General features: G+C 39.7%; 2 protein-coding genes across 2 annotated transcripts; both read right to left on the reverse strand.

Annotated features, from left to right (window-relative positions):
* Window positions 1-246: 246 nt before the first annotated feature.
* ttc39c (tetratricopeptide repeat domain 39C) lies at window positions 247-12,520 on the reverse strand. The gene is made up of 15 exons (XM_062556972.1): window positions 12,027-12,520; window positions 11,775-11,933; window positions 11,333-11,381; window positions 9,607-9,732; window positions 8,158-8,272; window positions 6,705-7,071; window positions 5,213-5,381; window positions 5,040-5,133; window positions 4,692-4,799; window positions 4,330-4,439; window positions 4,087-4,210; window positions 3,854-3,951; window positions 3,397-3,501; window positions 2,738-2,776; window positions 247-2,310 (listed from the first exon to the last, which is right to left on the reverse strand). The coding sequence occupies exons 1-15, from the start codon at window positions 12,029-12,031 to the stop codon at window positions 2,221-2,223; spliced, it is 1,758 nt and encodes a 585-aa protein (XP_062412956.1). The 5' UTR covers window positions 12,032-12,520; the 3' UTR covers window positions 247-2,220.
* Window positions 12,521-13,304: 784 nt separating this feature from the next.
* cts12 (cathepsin 12) lies at window positions 13,305-16,886 on the reverse strand. The gene is made up of 8 exons (XM_062556686.1): window positions 16,831-16,886; window positions 16,441-16,586; window positions 16,136-16,258; window positions 15,750-15,914; window positions 15,390-15,611; window positions 14,968-15,136; window positions 14,311-14,416; window positions 13,305-14,005 (listed from the first exon to the last, which is right to left on the reverse strand). Exons 1-8 carry the CDS (start codon window positions 16,832-16,834, stop codon window positions 13,906-13,908), a joined length of 1,035 nt encoding a protein of 344 aa, XP_062412670.1. The 5' UTR covers window positions 16,835-16,886; the 3' UTR covers window positions 13,305-13,905.
* Window positions 16,887-17,103: the final 217 nt, after the last annotated feature.

The raw sequence follows: 17,103 nt of genomic DNA on the forward strand, positions 1-17,103 counted from the left end.
GTTATTTTCATCCACAAGAGATGTTTTGTTGTGCCGATGAATGACGCGGAGTAGCCGTTTCGTCACAATGGCTCTTGATTTCTTCCACGACAGGGTAGGACACAAGTTAGTAATGAGCTATCATCCTAGATTTGTCAAATGCGATGTGCACAACGTTAAGGAAGGTTCACTTTGATCCTCAGCAGCAGCGTGCACGAAACAAAAATGCATGCTCTTACCAAAGTACATCACAACACATAATTCAGGTCATTGGTAATATTGTATTTTATTGTTACAGCTAACCCAGTTTCGGAGAGAAAAGACAACATGCAGGAAAACCAGTTCCTGCTGAAAAATTAACCATTTCACTTCCATAGCAACTCCCATCCCCTGAGACTTTGTAGACTTCCCACTCTTTGCAGTGCATCACCCATGGAGAGTATGCACAACTCAAGTCCTTGAACATCACTAAATACACTTTTGTTCACTACCTTCTGGTCAGAAGCCAAACAAGAGTATAAGAATGACCTTTGGCAATCCCAGCCTCATTTCAATGACTTTTTGAGTGTCCAGTCAAAAGCTTGGGACTTGAAAGCATAGGGTCAAGCATAGGTTCATCATCAATGAACTGATGTTGTGCACTACTCCACTGTAGGAGAATAAAAGTTGGGTGTCTATGTGAGATGACCACCCATCCATTCAATACCATGACATGACATGGTCACATGAACAGTACGCCAATATTTTCAATCCACTTGACATTTGGGTGGGAAGCCACATACACATTTACACACAAGTATTAGATCAAATTAAATACGAACATTCTTGCTACAGTACATTGAGAGTGAGATAAAGCACACATGAGAACAAAGTGCAGCAAAGCTTTTCTTAACAACCTTCCACAGAATCAGCACGGTTTTTAAATAAGTATTCTTTTTATTGCTCATTTCCCACACCTCGAAGTGCATATTTTGTTGTGATATTCTGTTACCCTGCTTCAAGCATTTAATTCTGGGAGCTGCACTTGTCACTAGTATGGAGGTAAAGAAAATAACTGGCTGTCATTTTGACAAAGCGCATGTAATGAAATGATTAACTTGAACTTATGGCCAGAACTTGAGAGAATTCTATTTGCTGTAGGTTCCGTGATTAGGCATGATGGTCAACAGATTCCATCTGAGTGTTTGCTAAAATCTATAGTTATCAAGAAAAAATCAAGTTGTTAAAAACACAAGTGGTGACACTCTGAAAAACACTGATGCTGCCATTTTAAGGCAAATATACTGTAAGGATGCACTGGTTATCTCCAGTAAGAAAAAACTTTTAAGTATTCATCTATTAAGTTATACAGGTGTGTAATATGGTGGGAGTGAGCACTAGATTGAACTACAATGAAAAGTGTACGGCATTCTAGCTCCTAGCACTTTTAAGTATACTAACATGGTTATGAAGATTTGCAAAAGAGACCAGTCACACTGGGCTCAAACACAACTGCCAGGTGACCAGAGATGACGTTATCTAGGAAATCATGAAAAATACAACTTGGTAATAATGCAGTGAAAAATATAAGATATCCATCCAAATAATTAAGTGGGTGTAATCTGGGATGACCTTCTTGGCAAATATGACATATTATGCTCTATATAATTGCAAATGGAGAGCAGTAAACTGTATAATCCCTACTGCCCAGTAAGCAGTTATTCAACTAAAAATCACTCATGTGACTTGAAAAGGGAAAAAAAATAAAACCTTTGATATAGAGCACGACTGAGACTCATGTATGTATACTTAATATGTGGAGTGAGACAAAGGAGATGACCGAGGGTGACGCTGATGGATTCCACAGGCCTTTAGATGGAACACACATGAGGTATTAGTTAGAAAAAGAGAGCCACGGTCCTTGGCTCAAAACGCCTGAAATGTGGTGTTAGACTTGGCATTACATTTTTTTCCCCATCATCCTCCAGTACCAAAATAGAGTGCTCACCAGATCATACCCTTTCCAAGCCTTGGTCCTCAAGTGATAAAGAATGAACTGATGTAATTACTGAAGAACATTACAAACAGTTTCACGGGAATACAAATGATGTAAGGTAACAATAAAATGTTTTTTTGTTATTTGTAAAATGTATATCATTGTCAATTCAGATGGATACTAATTGTTGTTTAAAAAGGACAAAAAAGTGCAGAGGTCAGAGGTGGGGGTGGGAACTGAACAATAACTTCCTTAGACTGGTGACATCACTGGGGAACCACTTCCTTCAAAGAAGCCAGGGCAGAATGGATACGGACGTGAAGTCGGTTCTCAAAATCATAATTAGAGTAGTTATCCTGCAGAACAAGTGAGAGAGTGTCCAAGAATGAGGACTAATAACATGTACACCACTCCCATCAAAACCAACTCAAACAGTTAAGCTATTTTAGTGTGAATGAGTTAGGTGCTGTGTCCACCAATCGCGTTTTTTACTCTGAGAGCGTCCTCAACCTCCTTTTCTCGTTACTTACCAAAACCAGAGACTGTTTATAAAGAGAAGTGATATTGACGAGCCCAGCGCTGTTCTAAAAGTTGAACAGATTTCAACTTTTAGTGCTCTGAGCGTTGCGGTAAAAAACGGTCAGCGCCGAGAGCTTTTTTCTGCCGAGGGCGCTCAGCGCTGTGAACGCTGAGCTACATAGACTTTATATTGAAAAGTGTCGACATCGGCGCAAAAAACACGATTGGTGGACACAGGCCCTTATTGTAGCCTAGCTGTCTTACCTTTGACTGAAGAAGCAATGACCGTCCCTTTCCCACCGTCTGAATGAAAAGGAATTACAGAAGACAAATGTACTTAGGGTTTCCATCATACAATCAAGCAAGTATCATGTTTGTGACATACAGACTTCATGTGACCCCTAGACTATCTTCAGATATTATTGCTGTGTTCACACATTGAAATCCAAAAGCTCAAATACAAACTCTGAAAAAAAAAACAACTCTGGAAAAAGACATGCCCTGCCTTTGATAGAGTACAGTATGTGATTAAAAGACAGGTTGAGAGGCCCCGGCAGTGGCGCAACTGGCTGGGGCACCTGCACCGTACGCTGGCGACCCGGGTTCGATTCCCGCCCCGTGGTCCTTTCCAGATCCCACCCCGACTCTCTCCTACTCACTTCCTGTCATTCTCTCTACTGTCCTGTCCAAATAAAGGCATAAAAAGCCCAAAAAAAAAAAAAAAAAAGACAGGTTGAGGCATTTTGTCCTGATTGACTTTTTTCCCTCTGAAAGAGCCTGCGGTAGATTCAGTGAGAGGGTATTTTCCATTGGGCTTGTCTTTAATCCCAAGAATTAAACTAATCACAGCCATTAACACAAATGAGACCTGTTGCATAGCAATCCTGTGTATGGACTCCAAAGTAAGAGAGCGTTCACTCTACCTCAGGCTTGGTGAGCAGCATGCACCCGAGTTCGTAGACAGAATATGGTTGTATGTATGAGTTAGTCTGCCGGCCCAGGTCATCTCTGGCTGCCAACTGGAAGGACTGGAAAAGCAAAGTCACAAATGCACTCAGAAAATCATAATTTCAATGCTTCTGGAAGAAAGTTACAGAAAGATTACCGGTAGTTAAGGTTATTGAGTTATATTACTGAAAACTGAATCCTATGGTCTTGATTACTGTATACAAAGGATACATAGGTCCTATGTTACAGTAAGTACTGTGTGTTATACAGTATATCATTATAGTGTAAAGTATAGTCCATATTATATTTTAATGATAATCAGCTAATAAGATTGAACACTCCCAAATGACCTCAACTTCACCTACACTTTTTGGATTGGAAAAATGTTGATGTTAAATGTGACATATATCCTTTACATATCCTGTGCTCTACCTGAACTGCATCTTTAATATTTCCAAGACATTTCTGTATGGCACCAAGGAGCAGATGTCTCAGTCCATAGCTAGATGGGTCCTCCAGGCCTTGTAGAACTGAACAATAAAGTGTAAAATCAATAGATTAAAAAGGTTTATCCAACAAAAGTACTGTGGGTTAGAACATGCAGTTTGATATATCTTAATATGTTCATCAGCTATTAATATGACTGTAGCTCGAGTTCTTCTGACCTTGGCTCATGACCTGGAGTTTTGTGGGTGAGCAGTTGGGCAATGCCTTCCACAGATAGAGCACCTCAACCACCCCCAGGATACAAAGCTCTCTCGTTGGAGATATTTTTCGAAGCCTTTCAGCCTGGGTGATAGAAAAAAAGGAGACAAAAAAATGATTAAACAGAGCCATTAGGAAAACAGAATAATCCACAATTCTGATTTATTTCAGTCTTGAAATGACTGCAAACTGTTCAAACGCACCTTTCGGAGTGCAAACTGCTCTATCTGATTGTTCTTCCGTTTAAACAGCTTTTGCACATCTTTGAAGATGGCTCTGGCCCCCTCCAGATCTCCAGAGGCCCCCTGACACACTTAACAGGATGAAAGACAAAATCAGGAGCTTTTTTTAACTGTACAGAAAGTGATAGACCAATATGGTGTACCGTATATATCCTTATGTAAGATGTTCAACTGTTATGTACTCCCTTTGTAACAGTGGTTCTATAAATTACATCACACTACACTACACCACAATCTACTACCACATCTCACAGAAAAGAAAACAACATCAAAGGAGGTGGTAGAGGGGTAAACTGTATAGCAGAAGTGTAAAGATTCATTACCTCCAGTCAAGTAGGCGTAATAGCATTGTGACCATCGAGATTCATTCTTCAGTCGCTCAAATGCCTTGTAAGCATCCTCAAAGTTCAGCTCAATCATGCTGCACCAACCTGCAGTTTGTTTACCACAGTAATACCAGTGACAAAAATATAAATAAATAAAAAACAGAGAAAAGAGGGATAAGGTGAGGGACTATGAATGAGTTGATTGCATTCATTAGATTACTGTAATTGTATTTTAGTCAGCTTGTAGTGTACTGTACATGGTGATTGGATGTATGATTAGATAAATAGCATGTGTGTGTGTGTGTGTGTGTGTGTGTGTGTGTACATGTGTCTAGTTTTCCATACCAATCTCATACAGACACACATGCTGTATCTCTCTTTGGTCTGAGACGAGGTCCAAAGCATCATGGAAAGATGTGAGAGCGGAGTTGATCTGACACTAAAAGACCAAAGGACACTTCACTCATCAAATGTTTCTAAGAAAATACATGCATATCATAGATATGAAACACACAAACCTCAAGCCTCTGCACTCTTCCTCTGAAGAAGATAAAGAGAGAGGAGTTGGGGTACACAACTGACTTTTTCTGAAGTATAGCCTTTGCCTCCAGTAGTCCAGCTCGCGAATCTGATCCATCCACAGCAAAGAATGGCTGCACTACTGTATGGTACCACAGGAGTGCCAAGCTAAAAAGATGAACAAATCATAACAGTATCAGCAACATATCTATAAGTTTTAATATAATATAATTAAATATCCCCCCCCCCCCCCCCCCCCCCGTTATTTGTACACTTTGACCCTTTTCAGCTTGTATGTAAAGGGCAATGATAACTTGAGGGTAAAATCTTTCTTTTTATGCAATATTACATAAAAGTTACATCCAGCAGCAGTTTTTGGCCCGACACAACTGCACAACTTGATTATGCATGTTAGTCCACGGCTATTCTTGGATTGCAAGTAACAAGCTGTCAGCCTTAAGGCTACAAGCATGAACTATCTCAGCAGGCAAAGCAGCTGAACACCACAAATCAAAGGAACAGCAAGGAAAATGATGGACTGGCTGTATTGAATCCTTCCACTGACTACTGAGAAATAGTCAGTCTTCTTTCACCCATTAGGAAAATTACTGGGAATACCCATACGAAACGGCAAATTTACAACTTGCTCTGCAGATCCGTCTGGCCAAGAGGCTATTGAATGGCCATTTTAAGTCCTTAAAACCTTGCATGGGCACATATTTCTTTAGAATTGAGTAAACAACTGCATTTACAACCTTCGTTTACAAGATTGCTACACTTCTGAAACGATTTGGTAAGAGTTTAATGCATCAATTGAAGTTAAATTTCACTGCTAGTTAATGTAGTTATGCCCCTCCTGGAGTTAATTAAACTTTTCCGGACCTGCTCTCAATTGAGAAGGGTCTAGTGTCAACGAGGCTACTTCTCTATGTGCTGAAAGATGGCAAGATTCTACAAAATAAATATTTCTAAAGACTCATGATTCATGAATATCTAGGAATGAATGAATGTTAAGGGTCATTCACACCAGGAACAATAACTATGAAGATAACTATAACTTTAACGATAAAAGAATCCACACGGCCAAGGGTAAGGAAACTCTGTCCTCATGTTGATGAATGTGATGGATTAATCTGATGAATTCTGATTGGCTGTCAGCTTTTTATCACTCTCAAAATCTCTTTGAAAGTGATTCCCAACCATATTGTTCTTCATATCATTATTGTTACAGTTTATGTGTGGTCATTCATAGGCTATTAGCTAGATTGATATTTTTTCATGTTATCCTTGTAGCTAGCTTCGGCGTGAACGGCTCTTTATTCTGGCTAAGGTTCAGCAAAAAAAAAAAAAAGAAAAAGAAAAAACATATTTGACATGAAAAATCTACATAAAAAATACAAGAATACAACAGATGGACAGGCAGATGGATAGATGGACATACATAGAGACAGACAGATACAAATGTCTGTGCAATAAAGCATAAGGGCTTACGTTGCCAGTGGAGCTTTCATATCCTTGCTCTCACTGGCATATGCCAGAGAGGCCAAGCCTTGGTGCCGGTCACCGGGGAAACCCAGCAGGTTGACAATCTTGAGGAGATGAGGTGGCACCATGGAAATGCAGAGATGGAACAGGCCGTAGCCAAAGCTGACGGATCCCTTCAGGCGGCTGAGGGCCTCCGGCGTGATCCCCTCAGTCTCGCCGGCTGGCATGTTGTGATTGGCCTGGTCGGAGGAGAGCGCATCCTGCTGGTCGGGTGACTTCTGACGGCAGGACTCCTGCAGCTGATTGATGTCACTGTAGCACTTGTTAAACATTTTCCAAGCCTTGCGGAGGATCCAGCCTCCTTTAATGTAAGCTGCAGGAAAAAAAGGACAGATGTCTGTCTTAAGGGCTCCTGATGATAGTACAGTATGTCCGATAAAAACACTCCTAATATTTAAAGATGTTTTTAGTTAATTATGTATAGTAGTACACAGTGGCACGGCCTGGTCAAACATTTGTATAGCTTTTCAAGAGATGTAAAGCTTTACAGCGAAGGGGGAGCCTCACTAACCTCACCAATGTTTAGCACCAACCTGGGTGATGCATAGCAGTATACCACACACCATTGAGGTGGAAAGTGATGGAATGAATGAATCAGTCAGTTACACTGGAGAATGATTAAGGGGCCAGACTGACTGAGCCAAGTTGAGAATTTAGCAAGGATCCTGGTTACTCCCTAAAGACCGGCGCCTACCTGACACAACGTTCAGCGGTGTGGGCTTGATGCACAGGATTTTAGAACAGTTTCCTATCCCTGTGTGGCTGCTGCGTGACAGACGTTTCTAGTGGGCTTTGCTCCGTCAAAAACAATGGAGTTCTAATTTTTTTCTTGTTGCGGTCTTGCTGCGGTACATGTCAGTTGGGCGCTGGCCTTAAGTCTTCTTTGAGATCTTTCATGATCACAGTTTAACATTGTATCTGAAGGACGGCATCTCCTCCTAAAGCACAGCGGCGCCGTCACTTCATCGGGGCATTGGGGTTTGACTTTTGACCAGAGAGAAGATTACCACCAACTAGCCGCCCACCAACACCACTTCCAGCAGTAACTTGGTTTTCCCAGAAGCACTAACCAAGCTCACACCTGTTAGGTAATTCAGTAATTCAGCAGACAGGTATCCACTGGTCTGGCTGCTAGCTAGCACATCTTTGCATAACATGACACTTGCAGTCAAAAAACACCTTTCTAAGTAGATACTTTACAAAAAAGATCAAATATGCACCAGCAGTTTGCTGCATCCTCATAATTCATGTGAACACATTTCCCTGCAGACTGAAGCTCGTGTAACATCATTCTTTCAAAGAATGACTATGGTTCATGCATAACATAACACATATCAAAATACTATCATCCAACTTTCAACCAAGGTGACAAAATTCTAATTCCATTTCTAACTCTGACCTGAGAGTTCCTGTTTCACGAAGGAGAGGACGGCAAGGTAAACCTGGCAGTCAGCCACAATGATCTGCCTCTGCAGACGATCCACCACAGTCACCTCTGGCCTCTGACTGTCCACCTATAAGAGCCAAAATACTGTATGTCAAAATTGACACTCTACACAACATATACAACATAAACGTGTATGCAACTGTATAGGGCTGGGGAAATATGCCAAAAAAGGCTGATATATAATATCATAAATCTTACAGAATAATGTCTATATAGTTACACAAAGTTAACCCATTATACTTGTCATATATTATACTGTATTTTTCCCCACAGCTCCATCAAAAAGGCACAAGGACATCTTTTAATGCATGGAGGTGTACAAAGCTAGGCAAAAATATCATAACAAAATGATCAATATTGCAATATGTAAAATTCTTACACTATAGATAGAAGAATAATCACAATATACCATATGAGAAATGATATGGCAAATCCCTACTGCATCTATCTACTGCATCTATCTACTGTATCTATCTATCTATCTATATACTGTATATATACAGTATACAGGCATACACACACACACACACACACACACACACACACAGCCACTGCACCTTTTTCTGATGCCATCCTATGTTTCAAAATTAAGATATATAAGTGTGTGTATATATACTGTACAGTATAATGTCTTACTATATGTAAGGAATAATCAATGACGCGTCATGCGTTTTATAGGAAAATAATGCACGTTTGTAGTGGTAATAAGGTTCCGACGCCGCAGGCGGTATTATACAGCATAATGTAACATCAACAATGTGTCATAGATTTAACACATAGTAGCAGCTACAGGGATTAATACAAGGAAAATGTGTGTACCTTAAGTTTTCAGAAATAATATGTAAAAAAAAAACAGAAATCTATTATACATAATCATCTCTCTTCAAATCTGAAATTGACACTGATATTATCCAATGCCCCATTCATTCAAGTATTTAGAAAAAATAAGTTAGTGTCATGTAGTATCATGGTATCCAGGGAAACATTCACTTTAAACAAACACCTGTTGCTATTTATCATTGAAAGTTGATATCCAGTCTCTATTACGGTGCTTTTTGACTAAAACATTACAGTCTCATAAGGTGTCTCCATGTTAATTCTCAGCTTCTGTTTATACCCTTTCTGGCTCCAAGGAGTCAGTCATGAAAACATTTCCCAAGATATATTTTAAAAACAAAACAGCGCTCTTTATCTTAAATGGTGTTTGGATTCTTCTGTTTAAAATATCTGGGGCATTTATGTAAACTAGTGTTTCATACAGCATCATGGCCAATGGTCATTTAAAGGCAGCCTGTAACTGAACAAGGATAGCTTTGAATATTTTTTCCACTTCACAAGAATAACCTTAATAGAGAAAAACAAAGGGCTTAGACAAGCAAATAAAAAAACACAAAGACTTACACTCTTCTTAATTTTGTTACGGATGGTTTCAATGACCCCAACATCACTCTCACAAAGCTTCTCTGTTGTCTTCAGATCATCACATGCTGTTTGCATTTTCTCATCCTCGAATGTCATCATTGCATTCTACACACACACACACACACACACACACACACACAAACACACATGCTTAGTAACATGGCATAACAAACACATTTCATTAATCCGGAGAGGGCAGAAATGTGAAGAGACAATATCATCTGTATAGTGAGATGACTCCATACCAATAGATACAGCACAATTTGCAGTACCTCCATCATCATTCTATAGCACCATAAGTAATAACATAAGCAAATGCTTTTTAACAACTTCCTGCCTCTACACTTTAAAGACTACATGTAATATACATATAAATACACTAATTACATATATATATATATATATATATATATATATATATATATGTATATATATCAGACAGAAAAGCAATGGACAAATGAATGGGTATGTAAGAAAGAGAAAAACACATGGTGGGACCAGCTCTTGGCATTCTCTCTAATATCCACTCAGGTCACCAGTACACCAGATAATAGTGTAAGAGCTGATAAGAGCCATGGTTAGCCAAGGCAGTTGATTAATGGGTTACATCACAGCTGGCCCAATCCGTGTGAAGCTGTGCGTATATTGCTCTTTCAGCTCAGAGAATGCTTTTATAAGACGTCAAGAATTTTTAGAAAGTAGCAATCAGATTGGCTATATTACACAATGGGGCTCACAATACAGAATACAAAGGGACCTTTATTCAATGTGTAGTGAAAATTGGACGCACGCGCGTGTGTAGCTATGTGTGCGTGTGTGTGTTTGTAAACTGCCCTTTTTCTCTGCAAAGAAGCAAAGTGCTCCAGGCTTTCACAATAAAGCAAAATAGATGAATGATTTCAGGAAATTCTATTTCCATTCTGTCAAAAATAATTCTGAGTCTTCATAAAGCAGTTTGTCTGACACACGTCACTACTCCCTGGATCAACACAAGTAATAATCTTGGTCAGTGCTTGATGTCTATCAACTGTAACAGATGCTATTTACATCTAACAGACTGTGAGATCATCTTTCACATCACACTGCCCCCCCTCTGACATGAATGGATGGGTCAGCGGCCTGCTTGATTATGGTGTGCAGAGCCCTCTTGTCCACTTCCTGCCCCATCTGTCTTCCCCTGCCCGCCCCTCCTCCTCTTTCCCTAATTCTTGGATTCTCTCTGGTAAACACAGATATCCGCATGGAAAAAATGCAACAATGATTAAAAAAACTGATCATGCCCTGAAAGAAACAGTTTAATGTAAACAAAACAACCATGTAAATGCATACAAAAGAAAATCCTGAAGAAATGCACTGTTGTATTGAGAAGGCATACTGTAAGATCGTGAGCTGAGAATTATAAGGTTCTATCTCCATTTTGGTCGAAATTGAGTTTTTGACATCATCTGATCCATTAGGTGCTTATTAATGCCTGTGTGGTGTTATTTTTGTAAAAAAAAAAAAAAAAAAGTTAATTATTAGCAAAATAAAAAGGTACTACAGTACAGTTTTGCTAGCTATGTAAAACTTTGATGCTCAATATCTCAGAACTACCCTAAACGGAGATAGAACCTTATAATTCTAAGCTCACGAGATGCTGAAACACAATTCAAACTGATCTTGTCTGGGCATTGCAAATTAGCCATCAAGTATAAACATGACTAACCAGGAAGCTGACAAAACTTGCTCCAAAACTCATCAGCGGACTGTGGGTTCTGGAAAATGAAGGAAAATGCAATATTAGTTCATTTAAAAGGAAACATTTAGGCTACCTTAATTAGGGTAACAATGTAACTAGTTTGTAACTAGTTTGATACATTGCTTTAGCCTACTCTATAACGAATATCTTTACAACAACTTCTGAAGCACCAACACACTAATTAATTCACTCAGGTCTCCCAAGATCTCATTTATGTCAGTAACACAAACAGAAGCATTGTATATGGTCAATTGGATATAAACAGACTAGCATACATGAAAAGGCATTACAATCTAGGCCTATTGTACAGTAATTATTTTACAACGAACAGAGCCTAAGGCAATGCACTTGTCTTGTACTGAATATGAACATCTGAAGGCCTTCAAAGTAAAAGGAATAAGACACTTACCTGTATTTTCTGAAAAGCTCATCGCTCTCTTTAAACCCGTTGTTAAGGAGCATATTGATGCCTTGAAGAGCTAGCTCTGCATCATCAATTTGATTGGCTTTCTCCTCTACCTGCTGCTGCTCTTGCTGAGATTGGTTAGGCCCCGCCATTGTCTGGATGCTGGAAACAGGACAAGGTGGCGAAGTCGTAATATGAAATTAATATAAAAACGGAAGAGTAAAGGCACTAAAAATAAACATAAATGTAACTAACCTCATTGGCACGGCTGATGGCAAGCAACTTCCTCTGAAACAGACAGACGTTCCTCGTTTTTTTCTTCAGCGGTCACTGGAGCATCAGAGCATCGGGCCAACAACTAGCGCCTCAGATGCGAAAAACAATAAATGCAATCATATGAATTCCCATTGCATCACTGTTGGAAACAAAAACATATTGTGTCCTCGGCAAATCCTCTTTCCCAGCCTCACAGCACTACGATTTCGTCATTCTTGCTGGAAGTCCAGTGGTGTATACATAATCATCCAGACGCTGCACCCGTGCAATTACATAAGAAGATGAAATGCTTCTTTGCCAATCCGGTCCCCGCAACGCAGTGTTCCTCAATCTCTCAGCTCCTCGCCATTCCAACAGACTAGATGTCGCGGATTCAGTGCTCGTAAAAAGGATGAGGATTGACAAATAGGCTATGATCTGTGCTCGTTTCCCATTAGCTGTAGATGGCAGAGCTTTGTCAAAGCCGAAGTCCGCGTGAGCCACTCCTCCCACCCACTCCCTACTACCCTTGGTTGCTTATATCCATCTATCGCGGCAGTGATGACAGCTACAACCTTTCACCCTCGACGCAACGACGTGCCTGGCGGGTATCTTGCGGACAGTCAAGAAAACAGAGTCAGCATCATGTGCCCACTATTCGGAGAGCGCCCTATTTCGTCCATGAGATTGTTTGTTCTGCTGGACAGACCGGGGTCATTAGTTTTTTTTCTTACGTCATTTATTTTCTAGGAATATGTTTGTTGGTCCATTGTGCTGTGTAGCCTAAGCCAAGGCTGTTTGCAAAGCGTATTTTCGGTTGCCTGTAACTTTGGGAAATGTTCAATGACAGTATTATTGTAAAATATAAACATTCATTAAATATACAACTTCGTATTCAGTAACATAAAGCAGTAGGCCTAGGCTTAATATGTGTCATCATAGCTTTACAACATAGGCAGGGCAGGCCAATGTAGGTTTAGGCTAACATTATATTAGGACCACACCCTAGTGAAGAGGAAGAGGGAGAGACAGATATAAAGGGCATTTGAAAAGGCTTGGACAAGTCATGTATGCTTTCTGGTGTCGAGATACAGCACTCTCGTTAATAAATTATGAGACTCTTTTGGGAGCATGACTGACTTTCCACTGGATAATCCCTACCCCCCTCCCAAAAAGGAAGAAAAAGAAAAAGCTTTTTTTGAAAATGCTATTCATGTTTTGGTTCTTTTCATCTTGAGTTGGTTTATTCAATCAACAAACAGGGTTCCATGATGTGTGTATTTTTTTTTTCTTTTTTTACTTGATTGTTAGAATTTTATTCAATTTCTTCTTCAACATGGCATTAGTCTCTCATTGGTTTACGATTTACTAAACCTGTAGGTTAATAAAGATAGTGACATTTGTAAAATGTGTCTTTTTGGAGCATCAAGAGCATGATCTGTACCAAAATGTGTGCTTTACAGTGCATTTACAGTGACACACTCACTTAAACACAAACAGATATACTGATTACACAAGATAAAAAAATGGCGAGGTCTACACAGTCTCTCATACCGTATTCGGTAGCATTACAAACCCTGCCATACACAAAGACTGTTCAAGAAAGGTGGAGAAAGAAATGACCAAAAGTAAAACAGTGCATCTCATCATAAACCGGCTCTACTTGTTGTGTCAGCTTATAGACACAGATGTCTGCTTGCTTTGTCACTGAGTTATGGTTTGCCCTCAGTAAACATCATACTACTAATACAACTACACAGACAAAACATAGACAAAGACACATGCTACTGTAATTGCCTCTTTGTTGAAGGAAAAGAAAATTGGCAAGTATTTTTTATTAATCACCAATACATGAGTTGAATTTTTGATGAATCGCTGTTTACATGACTGGATACAGGGCGTAGCTGGCAATTCCACAGGTGTTGTTTCCATTGCGGAGAAGCCGCATGTATCCTCCCTCTCCCCACCCTGAGCCCCAGCTGAAAAGGCAAGAGGACAAGTACAGTAAGAGGCTGACTATTACCAAAGATCCTTAAATAATAACCGTCTTTGCTGTTACTGTCATGAATCTTAAGACCACAGAATGTTATTGATGTAGCACGTTAAAATGTTAGATGTATTTTTAAAACAAATTGCCCATGTCTCCATCTTGATCACCGCATTAGAGTAATCATATAGGAAACAAACAAGATAATTCAGAGATGTGGGAAATTCCGAGATGTGGGAGAAAAAGAGACAACAGCATTGTATAATGAGACACGGTGGTATCTGGTAGTGTGCCCACCTGTTTTTGATGATCCAGTAGTCCTTTCCTCCCTCTGAGCCATAGCCCACCAGCACCACGGCATGGCTGAGGCCCTGAGGGCTGCAGAGAGGCTCCTCATAGATCCCTGTCAGAGCAGTTTCAGAGAAATAATAACAGTTGTAAGAGTTCATTATTCTTAAAGCAACACAATGTGATCATTAGTATACCCCTTGATGTCAAATTTCAACATATGGATATGGCTTTACCAAGTGCGTCAAAACTGACAAAGAGGGTCATGCTCCTGCAGGGTATAGCAAAGTTGCAATATCAGGCATTCCAAACACGCATCGGTGTCAGAGGCGCTATTGTCCATTTTATAATTTTATAAACTAAGTGTATTATCAATATGTGTTTGAAGCTGTTACTTTGAAAGAGTATTGTGAAATGAACTAAATTAAATTATTATTGTATTGCTACACTATACAGTATGAGCTGTTCTATATTACAAATGATAATATAAGTGAATTTCCTTTTAATTTCTCATTTAATTTAATTTAATTTAATTTTATTTTATTAACCTTTTTATTGAATTAAACTTTGTGCTCAACACAAAGTAATATTATGTATTGAAAGAGTTTCGGTGTCATTGATTCTGTTCTGAGAAGCGTGGTGCACTTTATGGGGGGGATAACATACCTGAGCTATAAAACAGGAAGCTGGTGTGGTCAGCATCAATAGCAACTGTGATCGGCCCTATAGTTGCCACGGCATCAGCTAAGGCTTGTTCATCTCCAGCTGGTATGAACTTGTAATCAGTGATCTTGGCCACAGCCCTGGCGTTGTCATAGAAACAAGGCTGGGTATCCTAAAAAGAACCATTAAAAACCCTTTAGGAGCAACTCTCTATTAGACTGGGATGTTTAATGCAGAGCCAAACTAAAGAAAGACTTTAACAAATAGTTGAGTTAAAGTTGAGTTAAAAGTAAGCATTACTTAATTACATATTTACTAACTTATTTATTTAGTCTACTTTATTTTTTTATGAAGAAAATAATGCAGACGCTGAAAATACCCAAGTATCAACTCAACGCTAACCAACGATAAACCAATGAACATACCACCGATGTATAAGGGTACGTGTCAGCTGATTGCAGACCGTTTTTCACCACATAATCATAGGCGTTGGCCATCCAAGCACCACTGCAGCCATGTGTCCCAAATGACTTGGAGCAGTCGACCAGGTTTTGTTCGCTCAGAGACACCAGCTTGCCAGTCTTCTTAAATACCTGTCCCTCAATGGCCCCCGTAGTGCTGAATGCCCAGCAAGAGCCACAAAAGCCCTGTCAGAAAATAACAATCAGGAACTCAGAGCCTTCCTAATAAATAAACACGCATGACTGTCGTGATCATTTTTTGTTTGTTTTTTACACTTCATATGTAAGACTATTTAGGAAACTATCTTAACTTTACAACTCTACCTGGTCCTTGACTTCAGTGACGTAACCCATAGTTCTGTAATCTACGGTGGCCAGCCCCAGACGCTTGGCCCCAGCTCTGAGTTTACGCGGAGACACATCCTTCCCTCTTTTTGCATTCATCATGTCGATTTTGGCTCCCAGCAGACGCTTGTACTCTTGATGTGTCTGTGGACAAGAGAGGTAGTTAGATGAAAAAGAAAAACTAATTTAAAAAAAAGCCATTTCTCTGATGTCACAAATTAGCATTACACCAAAATGAATCTAGGCCAGAATTTAGCCATTTGAATAGTAAATGACATGTGGTCTTATCTTCTTGCTCTACGGAAAGTTCCAAAAGTCCATCATAATGTTCTTGAACTAGTTTGGGTAATTTCATTAGGACTCACCAGGTCTCCATATTTGTTCATGGCCATGGTGAACCCTTTGCTCCCTTGGAGGAAGTTCATGTTGTTGTCTTTGATGTACCTCAAGTGGCTCTCCCAAATCCCCTTTCTTTCAAAGTCATCCATCTACACACATCGATCTGAAATTTGAACAGGCAACAAAACCTCTGTGTGTGTGTGTGTGTGTGTGTGTGTGTGTGTGTGTGTGTGTGTGTGGGTGTGGGTGGGTGTGTGTGGGTGGGTGGGTGTGCGTGTGTGTACAGTTGGATTGTAATTGAATTTTTAACAAGGTCAGTATGTTGACTTGCCTCTTCATCATATGCCACCCCATTCTGCTGTTTCCACAATGTCCAATCGCTTTCCATTTCTTCATCTGAGTCGGCAGTGACGTTGTAAGGATCCCACAAAAGCAGGATGACCAGACATGCCCTGGTCAGGCCTCCAATCCAGCCAGCTTGAGACATAATTGATGAATTGTCTTTTTAAAGAAACTTTAATTCATGTCTATGAGTCAAATATGTGAGCACAAAACATCTTTTCAAAGAGCATAGACAAGTGTACACGCTCACATATTGATATTATGAATAAACGCATCACTTATAAACTTTCACTGTATTTCTTGTACTATTCTGAACTTTGCCATCTTCAGCCCTGTAAGTAGTATGAAACTAATATGATGACAAAAACCAAACACTCACCCATTTGAATGTATGTCCTGTATGGAAGGGCAGCAAATCAGTGTGTCTTCAAAAACATACAAAACGTCTGCTCACTCCTCCTTATATTCCCTTCAGTGAGGGGTGTGACCATGTGCCCCCGTCAACCCTAAGAAGATGTGATGTGATGAATTATGTTTCGTAACCTAAAGAGTGTACACTTAAGTTACATTTGGAATTAATTAACGCTACAACTATGAAAAATAGTGGAATAGCTCTGAATTAAATTTCCATGATATTAGATTCAGATTTGGA

Source organism: Sardina pilchardus, chromosome 15 (assembly GCF_963854185.1).
Source record: "Sardina pilchardus chromosome 15, fSarPil1.1, whole genome shotgun sequence".
NCBI classification, from domain to species: Eukaryota; Metazoa; Chordata; class Actinopteri; order Clupeiformes; family Clupeidae; genus Sardina; species Sardina pilchardus.